The following is a 20431-nucleotide window of genomic DNA, read 5'->3' as shown; positions in this document are numbered from 1 at the left end:
TCAATAAAGCTGTTAATAGGGGCACCTGGGTGGCTTAGTTGGTTAAGCAACTACCTTTGGCTCAGGTCATGATCCCAGGGTCCTGGGGTTGAGCCCCCATCGGGGACTGCTTCTTCCTCTCCCTCTGCCACCCTTGCTTGTGCTCTCTCTCTGTGTCAAATAAATAAAAAATTAATTAAATCTTTTTAAAAATAAAAATAAAGCTGTTAAAAACAAGTGAAAAGAATTAGGTGTCCAACCTGAGCCCTGCATAGCCCTTACCAGGCCAGGTGCCAGTGCTATGTGGGCAAAGAGGCCACAGAGAGGCAGGACTCCCTACAGAGCAGGCCTGTGTGGAGGCAGCGTGTCACAACCACCAGACCCAGTGTGCAGCACTGAGGACAGCCCAGCCGGCATGTCTTCCCAGCAGGTAAGGAACAAGTTAGGTTGCAAGAACTTTCTTCGCAAGGGGTCACCGAACCTGGGCCACGGCTCCAGCAGCAGGTGGCTTTCAGAGAGCAGACCCCAGCACGAGAGGCACCACACTGAGGGACCCCACCCCCCAAGCTGCAAACAGCCTCTGCTGGGAAGCTGCCCACATGCACGGGGCCAGTTCATTTCAGCCAGGTGCCTGGGGAGCTTCCCGATGAGTTGGTTCCTCGGCTAGGTGAGCAGCACCTGGGCCTCGCTTACCTGCCTTCAGAGAGGGGCTCTCCTCGTGTCCTCCTGGTCCTCCAGGGAAGCATGGAGCCGGGACGTGGGAGGGCAGAGGCTGGCCAGGGATGGGCAGGGCCACTTGGCTCACGCATAATCCACAGAGAGGCCCTGATATTCCTGCTTGTACCTTTGCTCAGGCCGCGTCCTCCTGGGGAATCATCATTCCCCAGATGCTGAGTCACAGCAGACACAACCTCCAGCGTTTACAGAGAGGGCACAGCCACCCACAACACACAATGTTACAGAAACAGCCGTCGGTCAGGGTCCTGTTGGGAGGCAGGGGGCCAAACCCCCAGAGGGGCCAGGGACCGGGTACTGACAGGCCGTGCTTCGCTTCCACCCGCCCACCCCTGCACCTCAACCTGTTAGGTCAGGGAAGGCCCTTGCGGTGATGGGGCTGGACCTCTCCCACGGAGATCACTGTGGCTCTGCCCCAGCATTGCTTGCTCCCTGCTCTGAAGGACCCGGACCCTGGTCCAGGGATCAGAAGCACTGTGAGGTGAGTAATTTCCTTCTTGGTTTCTGAGGCTGCCTGCAGGGGGTGACGGGTGAGAAGTTATCATCCCCTTTCCAGAGAACTTAAATGAGACACATCTTCTTCACTCCTCTCAGGGCTTCCCCTGAAGGGACTCCAACAGCCTTAGGCCCCGCTGCCTGCTCTCCCATCATCCAGGACAAAGAGAGGAGTCGGGCTCAGCACGTGTGTTTTCTGACTGAGCCTTTCCCAACACAGCCTGTGAAGAGGGTGCGACCAGCCCTGCTTTGTAGGTTGGGGGCTGTGCAGGGGTGTGATCCTGGGGACAGGCGTGGGCGCACTCTCCTCAGGGGCTTCTGGTCCTCTGCGGGGTCCATGCACTGCTCGAATCCCCCCTGACCTCTCCCCTCCCTGCTCAGACCGGAGAAGTACTGCAGGAACCCACAGGGTCTGGGGCTGCAGGCCCCAGTCGGTGGGATGGGGGATGGCCGGAGGGGTGCCCCTCCCTGGGCTCCAGGAGGCCTTGTGGGCAGAGGAGATGGCCTCCCACATTGATGTGTGTGCTTCTGCAAAGCCATTCCGGGACTCAGTAAGTGCCCGGCCCGGCCCGGCCCTGGGGACTGAGGAAGGGACAGGACAGCCTCCCCGCCTCTGAGGGACCTCAGGCTAACAATGAAGCAACACAGAGCACCCTCTGCCGGCAAGCCCTGGGTCAGCCCTGCTGAGGTGCCCACATAGCAGGTCGTCAAGGGTAATTCTGGGTGCCCCCTGCCCAGGAGACTGAGGGAGTGTCTAGTCAAGAATCCGCCACACCTGTTGGCTCTGGGAAAGGACGGGGGCTAGGCCTACAGACCTGGCTCCTGTCCAGGCAGGGAGCGGGGAACAAAGGAAGTGGTCTGAAGTGGTCTCTGCTCTCCCCCCAGGATAGCCACTGCCCTCTACGCTGGACCCCAAGCCCTGCTCTCCAAGAAGGGTCCAGGCTTTACCCCTTGGAGCAAACAGAACTTGGCCCGAAAAGCTCTGTGACAAAGCTCAAGACAGATGCCAGGGAAAGGCCCGGTCCCAACAACCAGGGGCGGAGGGAGCCAGAAACCTGTGTGCGCCCAGCAAGGACCAGTGGTAGATGCCACAGCCCGTGCACAGAGGGTGGGGATGGGCAGACAGGCACATGGTCCCAGATACCTCTGTATAAATTACTCATGAAAGCGTTAGTGGCTGGGGCGCCTGGTGGCTCAGTGGGTTGAGTCTGCCTTCGGCTCGGGTCATGGTCCCAGGGTCGTGGGATCGAGCCCCACACCCAGCTCTCTGCTCGGTGGGGTGCCTGCTTCCCCCCTCTCTGCCTGCCTCTCTGCCTACTTGTGATCTGTCAAATAAACAAAATCTTAATAAAATAAAGGGGAGAACCTGGTGATCAGGTGCACGTCACCAGGATGGACAGCAGGACGCCTCAAGCCTCTCAGGGTGACGCCCTCGGAAGGACATCGTGGCACTGACGTGCTCTTTATGGCAAGAGCACAGGTGCTGAATCTCCTGGTGAGAGTCCTCGGATGAGCTCCGCAGAGGCACAGCCTATCGAGTGACTGGCTGTATCTTCCACATCCGCGTTGTGCAAGGCAGGCAGGCTGGGACACTGGCACCAGGCTGTGGCCAGGATGGGCCACCTGGCGGGAGGCTCTGTGGAGGTCACTGGGGCACACGGCAAGGGGCCCCATGCACCCTAACCCAGTTCCCTGCACCGTGCCGTGGCTGCTTGGTCTGTCCTTCAGCCTTGCGGGATGCAGTGGGCATGTGAGGGGTAGAATTCGGGGTAACTAATGATCAAACGGTTTAGAGAAAAAATAGAGCAGAAATATAAAAAAGCAAATGTGGCAAAATGAGAACAAAGGGGAATGTGGGTCAGGGCCGTGCGCGGCTCCCGTGCGTCTGAAACGTGTCAAAGTAGAAACCTTTCAAACACGGGGGCGGGGTGGCTGGTGGGGAGTGCGTGGTGGGGCTCAGACCTGCCTGCTGTGTGGCCTTCGACTAGTCCCCATCCCTCTCTGAGCTCGTCTCCTGTGACATTTTTGAGGCTGCTCTCTTCCAGCAGCCGTGAGAACCTGAGTGAGAAGTGGCGGCCCCAACTGCAAAGGAAACGTCTACTTCTTGTGGCGACCTGAGGTCCAGCCTCAGGGCCCTGCCCAGGCCAGCATAGCAGAGGCAGTCAGAGACCTGGGCTGGGGACAAGAGGGCCCACCAAGGAAGGTTATTCCTGGGAAGCTGAGAGTGGCCTGGGAGGTGCCGATAATGTCTCTTGTGGCAAGAGTGACTGGTGTTGCCCTCAGGAGACGGAATGGCGGACCAGCATGGAGGGTGACAGCTGCCACGCAAGGCCTGGGACACAGCCACTACTGCCCCGTGGGCTGTGCAGAGCCCCAAGCGGAGGGGTGACATCTGCTGACGGGGGAGGCAGCCCCAGAAAGACAGGCAGTGGAGGCCGCTCTCAGCAGGCTCCAGGGGCCTGGGGGCAGGCCTGGGCACATTCTCCTCAGGGACTTCTGGTCCCCTGCCGGGGTCCCTGCACTCCTTGAATCCCCTCTGACCCCTCCCCTCCCTGCCTCACACCAGAGGCACTGGAAGCCACAGGGACACTACACGGCTCCCCATCCGGCCGCTGCTGGCCCTTGAGCAGAGGCTGACCTCTCTGGACCCCAGCCCTTCCCTACAAAGCCAGGACGTCAGGCGCACAGGTGGGCACCCGAGGGTCCCTGCAGCTGCACAAGGGGGAAGTCAGGCAGGCAGTGCCTCTGCCCTTCATGGAGCCCACAGGTTTCGGGGGACAGAGTCACCGGAGCCAGGGCAGCTGGCATAGGGGAACCTATGCCCCTGCCCTCGGCCCTGTCCCCCGACCAGGGCAAGGCCAAAACCTGACGGCAAGCGGCCCTGGCTCCATCCACGCATGCCGGGACACATTCAAGGGGTCAGACTTGCAGGGAGGCCCGCTCCAGGGGACGGGGTGTCCAGTCCCTCCCGGCTCAGCAGCAAACAAGAAAAGGGCACCGCAGACGCCTCTAGACGAACAACGGGGCCGGCTGTCCCATGACCCCAGGAAAAGGAGCTTCAACACACCCCCACCAAGGTTAGGACGGAGGTGTGGGGCCTCCTCAGACCCACCGCCCACACAGCGGCAGGAAGGCAGAGGGCGCACTCCAAACAGGTGGGAGGCTTTATTGTCACTGCAGAGAAAGGCTGAGCTAGGACCTGGCCCACGAGATGAGACGCCGGGCCGCCTCCACGGGCTCCCCACTGCAGCCCGCAGCCGGAGAGCGCACGCTACAGCACAAACATTTCCCGCTCCAAGAGGACTCAACACGTATGACGCCATCTGGCCATGCAGGCCTCCTGCCCTGGGCATGCTGGGGCTCATGCCCACAGCTGGACTCCACGCTGGCCAGCAGGCAGCCGCAGCCTGAACGCTAGGACGCCCCCTCTGCATGTGGGAGGCCACAGACACGTCCACCCAGGAGCTGCCTGCTTCTGCGGGAAGCCAGTGAGGGAGACGGAGGATTTGGGGCCTCTTCCTGCATGGGCGCGGGGCAGCAAGGTGGACGGGTGCTCGGTCTTCAGTGACGCAGTTCCGGGCACCCCATGTGGCCTGGCTTCACACAGGGAGGCCTGAAGGCCCTGGGGGCAGCTTCCGCTGCAAAGCAGTCTCCCCAGGGGGCATCAGGCAAACCCCATGTGCTCCAGGCTGGGCACGCTGCTGCCCAGCCAGCTTCCCAGGGGGCCCTGGGTCACTGAGGCTGCTGGCTCCGGCCAGGGACACAGAAGTACAGCCCCAAGCAAGGAGATGCTTGGGGGTTAGCCTCAGGAACTGCTGAGTGCGTCCGGGGAGGGGTCCCTCCACCCCATGGCAGGGTGGGGCTGCTGGGAGCACCAGGGAGACCCGCCAGCTCTCCCCACTGGGAGTGGGCATGGTGGGCGGAAGTGGGGGCTCTGGGTGTGATCGGGGGTGGGGGGACTGCTGGGCAGGCCTCGGGGGGCTGGTGGGTACCGGGTGGCCAGTGGCATCAGAAGAGGTCAGGAGGCGGGTCCCGAGGCAGACACCCTAGTGACGGATTACAGGCCAGATGGCCTGGCCAGCTGCCCCTATCCACCACCTCAGAGCAGGAGGAGACACAGCCTCGAACAACGTGGGGCAGAGACGGCCAAGACCAGGTGAGAACGAGGGCGGAGTGAGGCCGCATGGTGGTGCTGGGCAGGCCGGCCACCGGCCACCAGGGCCTCTCAGTCCTGCTTGTCCCCTCTCTGCCTCCAGGGGTAGATGAGCTCCCCGAAGAACAGCTTGCGGCACAGGGAGCCCCAGGAGTGCGTGGGGTGGCAGCCGCAGCTGGGCAGGCGGTAGGCTTGCACCACACGACCGTAGGGCAGGGGGTTTATCTGGAAGCACAAGGACAGTGGTCAGCTGGGCTACGCCCCCCAAATCCCTGAGGCTCCAGCTTGCTGGTCCTAGTGGTCCCTCACTGGGGGTCCCTGGGCTGTCTGCGGTGGGTCCCCAGGGGCAGGCTAAGCAGTTGGAGAGGGAGCGCTGGGGCCAAGCTCTGGCGTGCTCTCCTCCCGGCAGGCTGCAGGACAAGCCACCCAGGGGCCACACGGCAGAGCCCGAGAGCACGCCGCACCCCGAGGAAAACACGCAGGGCCCCAGCTGCCTTGGCATCTCCTCTCTCCCAGAGATGTGGTCCCCCAGCCAACCCCAGCAGCCCCCAGTGAGTCACCCAGGGACCCGCCCTCGCACTCCCACAGCCCAGAAGGACTTTCTCAGAGCAAGAGTGTGTCCTGAGACCTTGGTCAAGCCTATGCTCTACCTCCTGGAATGAGAGCCTGTGGGGCTCAGGGCAAGAGCCCGGGCTGGCTGAAGGCTTTGGACACAACACAGAGGATCCTGTCCGGGTCCAGCTGAGGGAGGTTCCGGCCGGAGGGGTCACGGTGCCCAGAGGTCTTGGGGGTGCCCCTTGGGGCCCCACCCGTCAGCTCTGGCGCGCCCGTGTAGCCCTCCCCCAGGGCAGCACGGAGGGACTGGATCCTAGCTGTCCCAGAACACAGGCAACATCACCGGGGCCGGGAGAGGGTCCATCCGTGGGCCCCGGTAAGAGGCGTGCAGGGGCCTCACCTGCATCAGGAGGCGGAGGGGCCTGCCGGCCTCGTGCTCCAGGACTCGGAACTTCACGCCCGCTGCGAGGACGGCAAGGTGCCTGTGAGGCACACGGGGCCCTCGGCGGACAGCCTCCCAGGCCTCCCGCCCCGTGTGCCTGCAGAGGCAGGGCTGGACACCGGGGCTGTGGCGACAGAGGCCAGGTGTCCGAGCTGTGCTCAGGAGGCCGCACCCCGGGCTCGCCTCCCCCACGCCTCCCCCACTTCCCGCTGCCTCTCTGAGCTGTCTCTGGGCCAGGATCAAAGTCTCCACAGACTTCACAGAGACAGAAGCTGCGTGTCTGGGAGGTGGGGAAGAGTCGGTTGGGCCTTGGGGACGCAGGCTGCACTGCTCTGCGAGGGGGGACGGGGCTCTTCCCCCAGAATGGACGGGGTACTCGGCGGGGCGCGGCTGCCCGGCTGGCATCCTAATGCCGAACTCTGGGTCAGCGGAGTTGACTGTGCTCCTGGCCTGCAGCTGGGGCTCCCAAGCCTGGGAATTTCCGAGGCAGAAAGTTCTTGAAGAGAGAAGCCGGAGCTAATTATCAATTCATGAAGAGCCCCCAAGGCAAAGTCGGGAGGAGGCGGGAGCGTCTGTGGACTCGGCCGTGAAGCTGAAACGACTCTGCTCTGACCGTGGGCTTTGGGCTGGGTGGGGGAGGGGCTGGGTCCCGGGCTCTCTGCCTGCCCGCTCCTGGCATTTCCTAGTGAGGACAGAGGCTGGGGTCCCTGGCATGGGCCATCTGGGGGTCTGCAGGGGAGGTGGCCTGCAAAGGCAATGTAAGAGCACCAGCAGGCAGACTTGGTCCAAAGCACACGGAACCCGCAGGTTCAAGTCCCCTGGCTCTCCAAGGGCTGGAAGCAGCTGCCGGGAGCTCTGGCGTGGGGGCTGGGCGTGCTGCTCAGTACGGGGCCTGCAGAACAGCTGCTGGTGGGATCTGTACCAAGAACCCCTGCATCCTCTGATGTGTTCAAAACCCCTGAGCGGGGATGGACTGACTCACAATGCTGGGACCAGTTAGGTCAGCACCCCCACCCCCTGCAGTGGGGATGACCTTCCCTCAGGGGCATCTGGCCGACTTAGTGGTTGGTGTCAGCATGAAAACAGGGGCAGCCACCTGCAGAGGGGGACGGCCAGGGGCAGTGATGGGGGGCGCTGTCCCGGTGCAGTGGTGTGGGGTGGGGGTGCGAAGCTGCTCTCTAGCACCCTCCGGGCTGGCCTGTCCCCTCCAAGGCTGAGGGGCACCAGCCACACACCCAGTCCCACACAAGTTCACAGGCACACTTCTTGGAGCCACATTTAGGTACCACCTACACCACTGCAGACAGGTGTCAGGGGTAAAGGTCCACGCGCATCACAGAAGCAGGTGAGACAGGAAGGGCTGCCTCTGTCTCCTCTGGACCCTCCAGCTCACTGCAGGCAGCCGGCCCAGGGGACACCTGGCGGTCTCTGCCCACCCCCGGGCCCCGTGCCCTGCACACCGCGGCTTCCAGGCAGGGCCCGCGGGGGCACCTGCGCGCACCCCACACACAGACCTACCCGCGAGCCTGTAGGGCCGGCAGAGCCGGAGGCCAAGCGAGTAGAGCGGCAGGGAGTTGACGAGGTCCACAAGCAGATGGATCAGGCCCTGCATGGCCACCACCAGCAGCCGGAGCTGCAGCGACAGACGGCGCTCAGCCACACGCCCGGGAGCGCTGCAGCCCAGAGGGTCCTGGGCCACAGCGGAGGGGGAGCAGGGGCTCAATCCCCTGGGGAGGGCCCAGAGCTCATCCCGGGAGGGCACAGCTCCCACCCCAACGCTGAGGCCCAGCTGTGAGGGGGCAGGGGAGCAGCGGGCAGGGGAAGCTGACCCCCGGGAAACATGCCACTGGCCCCTTGGGTCCTGTCCCCTGTGCACCCAGCTGTGTGTCCCAGAGCAGTGGGCGGCATCCCCCCAGGGTAGGACCCCCGTCTGCTCTAGGGCCCAGCACACAGCGCCCAGAGAGTCTGGAACAGCCACGCCCCATCTGGGGTAGGGGTGGGTGGCCTGTCCATGGCTGCTGGGCCGGCACTCCAAGCACTGTGGCCGAGGGCCATGGGCCAGATTGGCCAGGGCCACGCACAATGCCCGCCGCGCCGCCTCTCGGCTCACCAAGGTGAACACCAGGTAGTACAGGGCTGTGGTGGGCAGCAGGAAGAGCAGCACGGTGAACAGCAGAGTCCCGATGAACAGCTGCAGGGACGGTGGCACTGCGTCAGCACCGGCGGGAGTCCACGCCGGGCCACACCTCCACAGCCGCCCCCACCACACCCCCCTGCAACCAGGCAGAAGCGGGCTGTCTGCCAGCAAGACCCCTGGGCTTCGCGAAACACTCAGGGACACCCGCGCACGACAGCTGTCTCCGGCACGGGAGACACTCGGGAGACAGAACCGCCAGCAGGGTTCAGCCTGTGCACCAAAGGCGGGAGGGCCGTGACCCGCCGGCAGGAAGGGCGTGCCTCCCAGGGCAGCACGCGGGGTCCACCCCGCAGACCGGGTCTGCGCACGCTAGGGGAAAAGTCAGAGCCGGGTCCCGTGCATAGGTCACGTCCACACCCCATGGGCCAGGAGCTGCCCAGCACCCTCCTCACACTGGGGCCTGCCTCCCACCTGGGGCAAGGTCCTCCACTGTGAGGGCTCCACGCGCACCTGGCCCCCCGCAGACCACTCCCGCTCCCCAGGCTCAGCCCTCTGGCCGCCGAGCTGCCACATCACAAGCTGCGCAGCCGTCCTGGCCGGGCTCACGGAGAGGGAGCAGGTGGACAGGAGCACGGGGACAGTCACCCGTGGGTCCCACAGGCTCCCTGGGGCTGCGGTGCCATCTCCCCTGCCCTCCGGCCGCGCACCTGGTCAAGGTCATAGGAGCACGAGTCCACGCGTTGGCGCAGAACGTTCCACTTCTTCCCCCGGAAGAGGCGCCAGAGCGAGGACAGGCCGCAGATCTTCAGGCAGTACAGCCTGTGGGCCACAGGCGCGTCAGGGGCTGCACCTCCCCCCGCGCCCGCACGAGGCCACCTGCGCACTCAGGGTTGGGAGCCGCCATGGACCGGCCGCACGGGGGCACGCTCACCCACCTGGCCCCGTAGACATAGAAGCAGTAGATGTGGAAGGTGAGCAAGGCAATGATGTCGGACAGGGTAGACAGGGCGACCGTCAGCCCCAGGCAGGCCGAGAGGCCCACATGCCACAGGATGTGCTCGATGAAGGGGGAAAGGAGGTGGACATAGCCTGGAGGGAGAGGGTTGGCCCTGAGGGAGCAGCGGGGGGAGGTCCTGGCCCCCCCCAGTCCCTCACTTCCAGAAATGTGAGCAGCCAGCCGGCAGAGCAAGGATGGAGGGAACGGTGCGGACGGCACTCACTGATCCATAGGTGCAGGTGGTACAGGAAGAAGCGGCCCAGCACCTGGTCCAGCGCCCGGTTCATCTTCAGCCCGGCGGGTGCTCCCATCAGCCACTGCAGCAGGTGCCGGAGCGCCTCAGCCACATGCTGCAGAGACACAGGAGGGACAGGAAGCCCACAGCCTGGGCCCCAGCACAGCCAGCCCAGGGAGTCTGGGCTCCCCCCACCCCAGGTGTCTCCTAATGTGCTGAGCACACAAAGTCTCCTACACTCATCTGGCCAAGGAACCTCTCTTCATGGAGGCTCTGGGACCTGGGCCTAAGAGACAGAGCCCACGAGGCTGACAGTCTGCCCCGGTCCTCAGGCCACAAGGGCCCTGAAGGGCATCACCTTTCCTCCACCTCAATCCTCTCACCACTGGACCCACAGGCGTGCTGGGTCCCACATGCCCAGAGGTGGGACAGACCCCAGCTCACCATGAATCTTATAGAGGGAGCTTATGGGTCTACCCAGTGCCCCTCGGCTGAGGACCACATCCCACCACCTGGCATGGCACCACCGAGGGCCTGAGCTGGGTGGGTGACCCCAGGTGACCCTGAGGGTGTCGAGCCATCAGGGGCCCATGGAGCAGGGGGAGAGCTGGAGGGCTTCGTAGAGGGAAGCGCAGATGGGGTCTGAGTCAGGAGCAGCGTCCAGGGAGGGCCAGAGACGGCACGGGGGCTCTCGAAAGCAAGCAGGGGAGATGAGCAGCATCCTGGCTACACAGGGATGAAGACCGGTGGCCGGGCACTGTGCCAGTCCCAGCACACAGGCCCCGAGGCCCCAGCCTCGTCAGCAATGCTGAGGCGGTGGCCATGACAGCCCTGCCCCACAGTCAGACGCCTGCCGTCCCCCACTGCCCACCGTGCGGGCCTCGGCAGTGAGGAGAGGAACAGAACATTCTCTATAAATAGAGCTTATCTAATATTTAAAGGATAGGAGCTGAGCAGCAGGAAAAGACTTTCGTTTTTAAATTAAATATTTATATCTCTGCACAGTTCTGCAAAAAAGAGATCGAAGACAAAGCCGGCCAAAAGGCAGAACGTGGGTTAGCAAAGTACAGCAGCTAAGCCCCTTCCTGGCCTCCAGGCCCTCCCTCCTCTTGGACCAGGTCTCCCCAAGAAGGATGGGGGCTCTCGGCCTGTGAGGGGTCCTGTCCACGAGCAGGACCAGGGCACATCTGCAGTTGGATGCTGATGGCCGCGCCAGAGGCAGCAAGCGTGAGACCACCCAGCCAGGCCTCGGCCCCTCGAGCATGCCGGGGCCAGGATGCCACTGGGGGAGGCCCAGGGGCCAGAGGGACTGGCCCAAGTGGGAAGACAAGCTCGCAACTGAAGCGACAGGCCTTAAGGCTCTGAGGAAGGGAGGCAGAGAAGCCAAAGGCTTGGCCCCGGCAGGGAAGAGCAACAGGCTGGAAATCCTGGAAACCAGGGGAAGGATCACCGGGGGGTGGGGGGAGAGCCCTGCAGGCGAGCTGCTGGCACTCAGCGTGGGGACTGCAGAGTCAGCAGTGGGAGCAGCCTGATGGCACGGACAGCGCCGGACCCATGGGAGGTTTCTGTGCAGCTTGCTGTGCTGACAGCCAAGCCCAGAGCCAGTTCCCTGAAGAGCCAGGAGCCAGGGGCACTGGGCCTGATGGAGGCGGGTGGGCTCCCCCGCCAGACATGACCACCTTCAGGAATGGAAGGTAGAGGCCAGGAGCTAAGACGTGACCCAGTGGGGGCAGGCGGGCACCCAGTAAGCCAAGGCTGTGCAGCCCTGAGGACCTGTCTGGGGTCAGGGATGAGGGCTGCTCCTCTGGCCCACCAGAGGGAAAGGGGCATGCAGCTCTGGCCAGCTGAGGGGCTTCTGCTGCCCCCAGGAAGGGCCCCACCCTACCCCCACCCCTGGGACACAGGTGCTCCGGTCGGGACCAGGCTCCACCCAAACAACTCACATCAGCCACAGGGACGAGGGCCTCCGCCAGCTGCCCGATGCGGTCCTTCCCATGAAGCCAGGACAGCAGCGCAAGGCCGAGGGCCACATCGAGAAGCACAGAGACAAGCACGTTGGCCTTCCTGGAAGGAAGGGGCCGATGGGAGTGGGTGGTGAGGGGCCTGGCCGGAGGGGCCTGGCCGGAGGGGGCCGTGGGTGAGCACGGTGTGAGGGCGTTGGGAAGGCGCCGTTGGCCACAACAAAAGGAGGCAGGCCCTGCACCTCATCAGCTGGGCGGGCTTCTCGGCCTTCTGGGTGCTGAAGACGAGCTCGAGCTGCTCCAGCCGGTGCCCGAGCTGCCCACACACAGACAGCTTGCTCCAGATGAAGGACAGCGGCCGCAGCTTGAACACCCTGCGACGGGCCAAGAAAGGTGGCCGTTGGGGCCATGCAGCGGTTCCCCTGCCTGCCAGGGAGCAGGGGCCCCTCAGCTGGTGCCAGTACCCCTCCCCAGGCCCACCTCAAGACCCTGGAGGCCTCGAACACGACGGCCACGCTCCTGAGCTCAGCGGGACAGGGACACCATGGGGACGGGGCAACGCAAGCAGTGGCCCGAGGCGCCCCTGAAGTCACGAGCTAAGGCCTCGCCCCAGGAGAGGAGAGAACACACTGTCCCGCCAGCCGGTGCCTTGCCCTGCTGGATGGGCGACCCTCGTCGGCGTCTGCGGGCCGACCGGGCTGCCCCATGGGACTGGTGTCTCCCGAGGCGAAGGAAGCACCAAGGCGCTTCTGCACACGTCCCGGCACTGAGAGGAGGTGTGTGCAGGCAAAGGTAAGGAAGGCCTCTTGGCTGCCAGTTCCATGTGCCTGCAAGAGCCTTGCTGCCGCAGGCAGGACCCTGCAGGGCCCGGGCCCAGTGCAGAGCTGCCACCCGGCCAGGCGCTCAGACGCTCGGGAGGAAGGAGGAAGCCTTCGAGCAGCTCCAAGCCAGCTCCAGGAAGGAGACACGGTCCGCACAGCCGTCCCGAACGCCAGTCAAGTGGAAGGCAGCCCTGCACTGTCTGCACCGAGCCCCCAACCTCCACCGGCACGGCAGGGTCCCCAAGGCTCAGAGCAGCCCAGGGCAGCCGGGCCCAATAGCATCCCGGGGCTGCCCTAGAGGGCCAGGGGGCTTCTCTCCTGCACAGTAACGGCCATGCCACGCATGACTGCCGCTGTGCTCTCCCCACGGCTCGAGCTGATGAGCCGATCAGGGTCGGAGCCACCTTTCTCGAGTCCTTGGAAGGTGGTAACAGCTAAGGACCGGCCCCCAAACTGCCCCTCGGCTGACACTCACTTTCCTGTAACTCATTCCAGGGGATTGTGACGATCCCAAACCCACCGTTCATGTCCAGGTTCCCTGCAGCCCTCAACCCAAGGCACCGTCCACACATAGCTGCCCAGGGGCTCTGCCAAGACAGGCCAGAGTGCTCTGCAGCCCTGGGTCAGCAGGCGAGGCCAGTCCCCAAACTGGACAGCCGGAACCGCAGGACCTAAGTAGGGGCACCATTGGGGAGCCGGCTTCTCACAGAGAGAGGGGCCCTGAGGCCGGAACAGCCGGTGCCGCCCCAGCGTTCCCTGGGCCCTCAAGGGCTACCCCCGGGGCCGGGGCTGCAGCCAGTATTCCAGGGGACACGGGCCCACCAGGGCCAGGGAAGCAGGAGGGACCTGTGTGCCTTTAGGAGGACCGCTCCCAGGCACCGGGCCGCGCGGACACCAGCCGTTGGTCTGGTTCACGGTCTCATTCCCCCGCAGGGGACTGAGCCACCTGGAGTCCACACTGGATGGCTACCCGGTGGGTCCCATGTAAACGCGGAGGCGGCCAAGGGAGTCTGCTGTGCCCGGGGAGCAACCGCCCCCCAGACGTCCCCGTGGATATCGGGGGAGGGAACAGGAGACGGAAGCAGGAGACTCGGCAGGGCGCGTCTGGGCCTCCACCGCTCCGCACCCTGAGTGGTGGGCCTCGTGCTCAGCGGCCGGCCTCCTCCCGCCCCGGCCCCAGGGGCACGTACCGGCAGGCGCTGGCGGCTGAGATGAGTGACAGCAGGCAGGCCAGCAGCCGGCAGACGGGCCCCGAGGCCCGCTTTGCCAGCTCCGCGAGGATGCTCGCCTCCACGCCCTCCGACTGCCAGTGGCTCAGCCGCACGGGGCCCTCGTCAAAGCGGTCGCTCCGGAAGAGCGCCTCACTGCGCGCCACCGTGTCGAAGACGGCAGCCAAGCCCTCGGCGCTGGCCGCGGCGTCCCCAGCCTGGCGGTCGGGCAGCGCGGCGGGCGGGTGCAGCTGGGACAGCAGCACCTGACGCTGGTCGTAGAACACGAGCATGACCTGGTCCTGCTGGCAGGTGGCCTTGCAGCTCCAGAGCCCGCTGGTCCGCTCCCGGCACAGCTGCAGCCAGGGCTCGTGGGAGAAGATGGCGCCCAGGCCGTCCAGGAAGGGTCCCAGGCGCTCCTCAGCCTCCTGGCGGCGGTGGCACCAGGCGCCCAGCACGGCCAGCCCCACGCGGCCGGCCTGCCGCCCCTGGGCCAGCAGCTCCTTCACCTGGATGGGGATGAAGGGAAAGTGCAGCACGGCCAGGACCACGGCGCTGCTCTGCTCCGGGACCCACCGTCCTACCAGCAGGCCGCTGTCGGCCGAGGCGCAGCACGTGGGGAAGAAGGCCTTGAGCACCATGCCGGGCGGGCTGCAAGAGAGGGGAGAGGCTCGGTCCAGGGGCACTGCCCGCCGCCTCCACGGCCCAGGGCCATGGGGCCCATGGGTTGGGCCCTCACGGAGTCTCCAGCACCCAGCCTTGGGTTTGATCACAGAGGCTGGTGGGACCCCAGTGGCACATCTCATGGGGCCACGGCCCCTACCCCCACCCCAGGCTGGCCAACACTTCCCCCTAGAACAGGGCGAGGAGACAGGCCTGACCCCCAGGACCACTCAGGAGGGGGTGTGGGGCTGAACGTGAGGGCTTTGTTCTTGTTTCCAAGGAAACCGGTGAGAGCTTGTTACGTGTAGCACGGGGAGACACACACGGTCTCGTTAACAATTAGAGCAGGGCACGTGAAGTCTGCGGAACCTCGATTTCCTTACTAAGCTAGCGAGGGGAACGACCGAAGCCCAAGGGGATCACTGCTGGGCTGAGGGAAACCAGACGCAAGCACGCTGCTGGTCACCGTGGACGCTATGCAGGAGCCCCAGAACATACCGGGAGATGTGCCTGCGCCCCATGCCCACCCCCCCGTCCGGTGAGCCCCCGCAGGAGTCTCGGGGCTCGCGTGGACCCCCCAGCCTTGGGCGGTGCCCATGCGCCATTTCCGGGCTGGGTTCCCAGCAGGGGCCCAACTTCTCTCGTCACACTGGAGCTGGGCAGCTGTCTAAACACAGCGACCCTGGAGGACGACAAGCTCCCCACTGCCTTCTCTCAGGCTGAGGGCCGTGAACCTTCCCCACCTCTCACAACTTTCACGTGGCCTCTCAGCAGCAAGACCGGCCCCTGATTTCTGTGGGACCCTGCGCCCCGCCCCGCCCAGAGGTCAGTTCACATGCAGGTTCCTCAGCAAGCACCAAGACAAGCCCCTCTAGATGGTGGGCAGCAAGCCCTCCTTCAGCCGAGACCTGAGCACGCTTTCTCAGACACGGCTGTCCCCACCTTGTTGGCACAAAGGATGCAGCAGCCACCTTGAGCTAAAACCCCCAAGCTGGAGCCCACAGGTCCTGAGGGAGAGACGCAAGCCTTGTATGGTACCTGAGACCTCCAGGCCCCACTGCTCCCCAGGCCTGCAGGGACACACACGTTGTGATGGTGGGACATGTCACTAATGTCCTGTCGGTTGGGGGGGGCTCTGGGAGGGGCCTTACACAGACACAAAGGCCCCAGGCTTAAGAGGTCACTGGTCTGGGGCGCCTGGGTGGCTCAGTGGGTTGAGCCTCTGCCTTCGGCTCAGGTCCATGATCTCAAGGTCCTGGGATCCAGCCCCGCATCGGGCTCTCTGCTCAGCTGGGAGCCTGCTTCCCTTCCTCTCTCTCTGCCTGCCTCTGCCTGCTTGTGACCTCTGTCTGTCAAATAAATAAATAAAATCTTTAAAAAAAAAAAAGAGGTCAGGGGTCCAGCTGCTCTCCCTTCCTGCGGAGAGACCAGAAGGGGGGCCGGGAGGTGGAGGCCTCTCACAGCTGGGGATTCCAGCTGAAGCGGTGCCTCCGAAACGTCCCTCCCGCCAGGAGACTGGAGAGGGCAAGCCGGGAGCCCCACAGCCGCCGGGCCAAGCTGCTGTGGCCGTCACCGGGGCCCACTTTCCTAAGCAACCCTCGCGGCAGGGGCAAGGTGAGACAGACCGGCCATTCTGCTGCCAGGGACCTGGGGCTCCGGGCTCGCGGACCACCGAGGGACTGGGCGGCACACCGCCCCTCCAGCCGGACACACAGCAGCTCAGCCCACCTGGGGCCCCTTTCCCAGCAGCCGAGGCAAGCGGCCCCCGGCTACGGCAGGGAAAGAAGAACAGCCCGAGAGCGAGCAGGTGCGCGCGGGGGGGGGGGCTGCACCTGCCGGAGCCGCGGCGCGTTCACCTCGGAAAACCCACTGAGCCAGGCCGCCCTGGCCGCGCCTCTCTTTGTGCGCCCAGCGCTTCATCTACAAAGTCCACCCCGAGAAGAAGCGGCCGCGGCCGTCCTGTGCCTGCGGAGGCGGAGGAGCCCAGGAGCTGCCGCTCTCTCGGCGGGGCGGGGGGGCGATCCGGCTCGCCCCCGCCGCAGCCTCCAGAGCCGGATCACAGAGACGGCGGCTCCGACGCGGCTCCGACCCGACGCCCAGGAAGAGAAGAAAGCGCGCGCGATCGATAGCGGGGTGCGGGGGGCGGGAGGAGCGGGGCGCGCGGGAGGGAGCGAGCCGGGGACGGAGGGGGAGGGGGCGGGGCTCGCGCACCAGCCCGCGTGGAGCGCCGCGATCCGAAGCCACGGCGCAGGCTGGGAAGGCCGGGTGTGTCAGGGGCGCCGGGGCCCTCCCAGACGGTCTCCGCGGCGGGCAGCCCCGCTCCGGGCCCCCGGGGCTCCAGGCGCTGGGCAGGGAGGCCGAGCTCCGCGGGCACCGCAGACCCGCGGGCACCGCAGACCCGCGGGCACCGCAGACCGGGCCCCCCCGCCCGGAGCGGCCCCCCCCGGTCGCTGCCCCGCTCACCCGACCCCGCCCGCACCCGAGTCGCCTGCGGCTGGTCCCGCGGACCCGGGAGCGCGGTCGCGGCTTCGGCTCCCCCCCGCCCCCGGGGGCGCGAACTCCCCGCCCCGGGCTCGTGCCCCGCTGACCTCCCTTCCCGGTCCGCCGCGGGCCAGCCGCGGTCCGCACCCCGACACCCCGACCCCGGGGCCCGGAGGAGGAAACGGAGGCTCCGGGACCGGGGGTGGGGGGCGGGGGCGGCGCCCCAAGGGCGCCCGCACGGACGCCGGCCCGCGCCCCGCAGTGCTCACCGGCTGCTCGCCAGGGCCGCGCCCTCGGGCGGCGGGGTCGGGACGGGGTGGCGGACCGCGTCGGGCGGGCCGGGACGGACAGCGGCGCTAGCCGCCCCCAGCCCCGCCGCTGCCGCGCCGCGGGACCCGACCCCCATTTCCGCCGGCTCCCGGCGTTGCCGCGCGACGGTCCGTTCCCCAAAGGCGCCCGAGCAGCCCGCGGACCCCGCCCGAGCGTTCCGGGAACGCAACGTTCCAGTCTCAGGCGTCTGCCCGGTGCGCGCAGCGTCCTTGTCCCTCCGCCCAGCAGGTCCTTGCCCCTCAGTGTCCCTGTCCCCCACCCCCTGTGTCCTTGTGCCCCACCAGCGTCCCTGTCCCCCACCAGGACTGTCCTTGCCCCCCACTGTCCCCTCCAGCATCCTTGCCCCCCAGTGTCCTTGTCTCTTCCAGCGCCCCCTTCCCCCGCACTGTCCTTGTCCTGCACCGTCAGTGTCCTTGCCCTCCTCAGTGTCCTTGTCCTCCGCAGCACTCTTGTACCTCCTCCAGTCCCCCTGTAGTGTCCCCAACACTCCCGCCTTCCAGTCCCCCACCTTCTCTTAGCTGCCAAACCTCCCCCATCCCCCATTTCCTCATCTGAGGGACCTGGTGGACCTGGCTTTGAGGGTCCCTGATCTCACCTTGCCACCACCCTCCCAGGGTGAAAGGACCCTCAAGCCCTGTGTAGGGTTCCAGAGGAGCTGCCTCCCCAGCTCCAGACCGGCCACCTCCAACAACAGTCTCTGCAAAGGGACGCCCCCAGGTCCCCCCAGGGCCCAGTGAGCTAGGAAGGCTGGATCCCCGTGGGTCAGCCCAGAGGCTGCAGTCATCTGGTTTGGTCGTCAGAGGGGTCCCTAGTCCCTCCTGCTCCAGGAAACAATATCCCCGTGACCAGGAGCAACAAACAGCACTCATTGAACGTGCAGTGTTCGTGCCTCCTTACGCTGACCACTGAGATACCGCCACCCACAGGGGCTGGTTCATATGCAGGGGACCTTGTCAGAGGCAATGTCCTGGTGACAGGCCAGACCAGGCATTGTCCCCTTCTCACTGAGACCTCGCACTGGAACTAGGATCCTGTCTGGGCCCCCAACGCAGAGTCCCACCCTCACGTCCCCACACTTTGGGGTCCCGTTTGCCCATGGATCCGAAGTAACAGGAGTCCCTCCTCAAAGGGAGGCTCTCCTGGCTTAACCACCACCTGGAACCTTCCCAGCATGCTCCACCCATGAGCTGGGAGCCCTTTGCTCCTGGTTTGCAGAGGAGAAAACGCAGGTTCAGCCTGAGAGAGGGTCTCACCCTGGAGAAGTGGACCAGGGGTGTGGAGGCTACCAGACCAGCCATGTGCCACCCCAGGGTGCCTCTGGGGCTGCCCCTCTTCTGCATTGCCTACCTTACCTTACCTCAGGTAGGCCCAGAGAAGCTGCAAGAGGCTTGGCACCTGGGGTGCCTCTGAAGATGGGGGACAGTGATGGGCCGCTCCCCTGCCCTGCCCTGCTTCTGCCCAGCCCAGCCCAGCTACCCCCGCCCTGCCTGCTTCTGCCTGATTAGGACGCTGGGACCGGGGCACCTGGCCAGACTGGCTGCCTGGGGGAATGCTGGCAGCCGGCCCAGCATAAGGTCTTCAGGCTTCAGCGGCTGGGCCCAAAGCTCGGGCCTTCTGGGCCCTGGACCAGCAGGGCCATGGCCTGAGTGGACAGGGGGGCCGTGAGTGCTCGGGCACCCTAACCTGGGGTGTGCAGAGGGCCCAGCTTTGGAGGCTGAGGGGCAGCTCGTTGGTGGCTGCCAATGATGTCTGAACCAACTCCAGGATGAAGGCAGAAGGCAGCTGGGACCTGGGGCAGCAGGAGCTCCAGTTCAGGGAGGGGTGGCCAGCAGTCCTGGGGGCGCAGCCAACCCCCAGTGTCTCTCCCACAGTGGCCCTGGGGCCCTGGGGGGTGCACCAGGCTCAGATGGGAGCCCACAGGTCAGGCCAGCCTCGAGCAGTACTGGTACACCTTGAGGGCGCCATGCCCCCACACCAGCTGGCCCTGGGGCATACAAACCACAGTGCCTCAGTCCCTCGGACACCAGGCAGATGGGCACTGACCTTAGGGAACAGGGTCACACTGCCATCCACATCAGTGCACACACCTCCAGGGTTGCCAAAGGCATGCCCTGTCAGAGCCCCCAGGGAGCCCAGGGGCTGGCGGGCACTGCCCACCAGCCGCACATCCCTGAACTCCTTGCTCATGGTGCAGCCCCTATCGGGCCCCGGGCCCACCCAGTGGGGACCCTCCAGCCTCAACGTGGAGACTGGGGCCCGTGGCTGCAAGGCAGGGCTCAGCGGGACACAGTGCATGGCCCCCGGCATGGAGTCTTTCACCAGAAGGTGGCCGGCAGCCTCCACAGCCAGCCCCCTGGGGGCTGGGAAGGCGCCCACCACGACCCAGTGGCCCTGGGGGGCTTGGGCAGTGTGCTGAAGTGCGTGGACAGCCCCACGGACGAGGTTGCTGACCACCATGAGCCCAGGGCTATCATAGCCACATCCTGCAGCACGAAGGCTCTGGCCCCTGGCAGGTGGCAGATGGACTGTCCTTCGAGGTCCATCATGAGGACGCAGGGCACAGGCGCACCCCCAGCCGTCATGAAAAGCAGGCCGTCGGGCGCCTGGGTGGCTCAGTGGGTTGAGCCTCTGCCTTCGGCTCAGGTCGTGATCGCAGGGTCCTGGGATTGAGCCCTGCATCGAGCCCCGCATCGGGCTCCCTGCTCAGCGGGGAGACTGCTTCCCTCTATCTCTCTCTGCCTGCCTCTCTGCCTGCTTGTATTCTCTGTCTCTCAAATAAATAAATAAAATCTTAAAAAAAAAAAAAAAGGCTGTCCAGGGACAAGGCAGATCCCGGGGTCCTCCTGCAGCCCCGAAGGCACCAGGATCTGCCCAAGCAGTGAGGGCCGGCAGGAGCGAGCAGCGTTTCTGGGTGGGTCCATCTCACAGAGCAGGCCGTGAGGGGCAGCCTGCCAGCGGGTTGGGGAGGCTCAGGAGACCAGAAGACAGACAGGTGTGTGGCTAGGGGGTCACAGTCTAAGCTGCTCTGAGCCGAGGTCCTGAGGCTGGGCCCAGTGCAGGGCTGTGAGAGATATGGTGCCACTATGGGCCAAGCAGAGGTGACCCCTGTTCCCCCGCTCTTCTGGGAGTGCTGGTGTAATCCCGTTTCACACTTGAGGAAACTGAGGCACGGGGGTGGGGGGCGGGCTTCAAACCTAGTCCCACCAGGTCCTGAGTGCTGCTGGCCCCATCTATAAGCC

The 20431-nt window shown here is 65.5% G+C and overlaps 1 protein-coding gene and 1 long non-coding RNA gene across 7 annotated transcripts; one reads left to right on the top strand and one right to left on the bottom strand.

Moving 5' to 3' along the window:
* The first annotated feature begins 123 nt into the window (after window positions 1-123).
* On the top strand, window positions 124-2487 carry LOC125090356 (uncharacterized). Its single transcript, XR_007124306.1, has 3 exons — window positions 124-1118; window positions 1196-1922; window positions 2095-2487. It is a non-coding gene; the product is annotated as an uncharacterized LOC125090356 (long non-coding RNA).
* Window positions 2488-4359: 1872 nt separating this feature from the next.
* Window positions 4360-18694, bottom strand: PIGQ (phosphatidylinositol glycan anchor biosynthesis class Q). Of its 6 annotated transcripts, XM_047712957.1 has the most exons (13): window positions 17132-17270; window positions 14600-14768; window positions 13701-14369; window positions 11932-12063; window positions 11672-11792; window positions 9717-9843; window positions 9432-9585; window positions 9204-9315; window positions 8470-8550; window positions 7878-7992; window positions 6318-6379; window positions 5382-5587; window positions 4360-5350 (listed from the first exon to the last, which is right to left on the bottom strand). In XM_047712957.1, exons 3-12 carry the CDS (start codon window positions 14357-14359, stop codon window positions 5435-5437), a joined length of 1716 nt encoding a protein of 571 aa, XP_047568913.1. In that variant the 5' UTR covers window positions 14360-14369; window positions 14600-14768; window positions 17132-17270; the 3' UTR covers window positions 4360-5350; window positions 5382-5434. The 6 variants fall into 6 exon arrangements, with proteins under 6 accessions (XP_047568913.1, XP_047568915.1, XP_047568910.1 ...); XM_047712959.1 differs by lacking the exons at window positions 14600-14768; window positions 17132-17270 and adding an exon at window positions 18550-18694; XM_047712954.1 differs by lacking the exon at window positions 14600-14768 and having other exon boundaries at window positions 17132-17447.
* Between the last annotated feature and the right edge of the window lie 1737 nt (window positions 18695-20431).

Source organism: Lutra lutra, chromosome 18, assembly GCF_902655055.1.
Source record: "Lutra lutra chromosome 18, mLutLut1.2, whole genome shotgun sequence".
Taxonomy (NCBI): domain Eukaryota; kingdom Metazoa; phylum Chordata; class Mammalia; order Carnivora; family Mustelidae; genus Lutra; species Lutra lutra.
This window is presented reverse-complemented; position numbering and strand designations above follow the sequence as displayed.

Excerpts from the sequence above, each read along its gene's own strand:
- PIGQ (XM_047712954.1), bottom strand. The coding sequence starts at position 17,268 with ATGGGGGTCGGGTCCCGCGGCGCGGCAGCGGCGGGGCTGGGGGCGGCT. Across the intron at positions 12,064-13,700 it reads TCAGCCGCCAGCGCCTGCCG|GGTGTTCAAGCTGCGGCCGC; the intron begins GTACGTGCCCCT and ends GGCCCGTCGCAG. Across the intron at positions 11,793-11,931 it reads AAGCCCGCCCAGCTGATGAG|GAAGGCCAACGTGCTTGTCT; the intron begins GTGCAGGGCCTG and ends CCTTCCTTCCAG.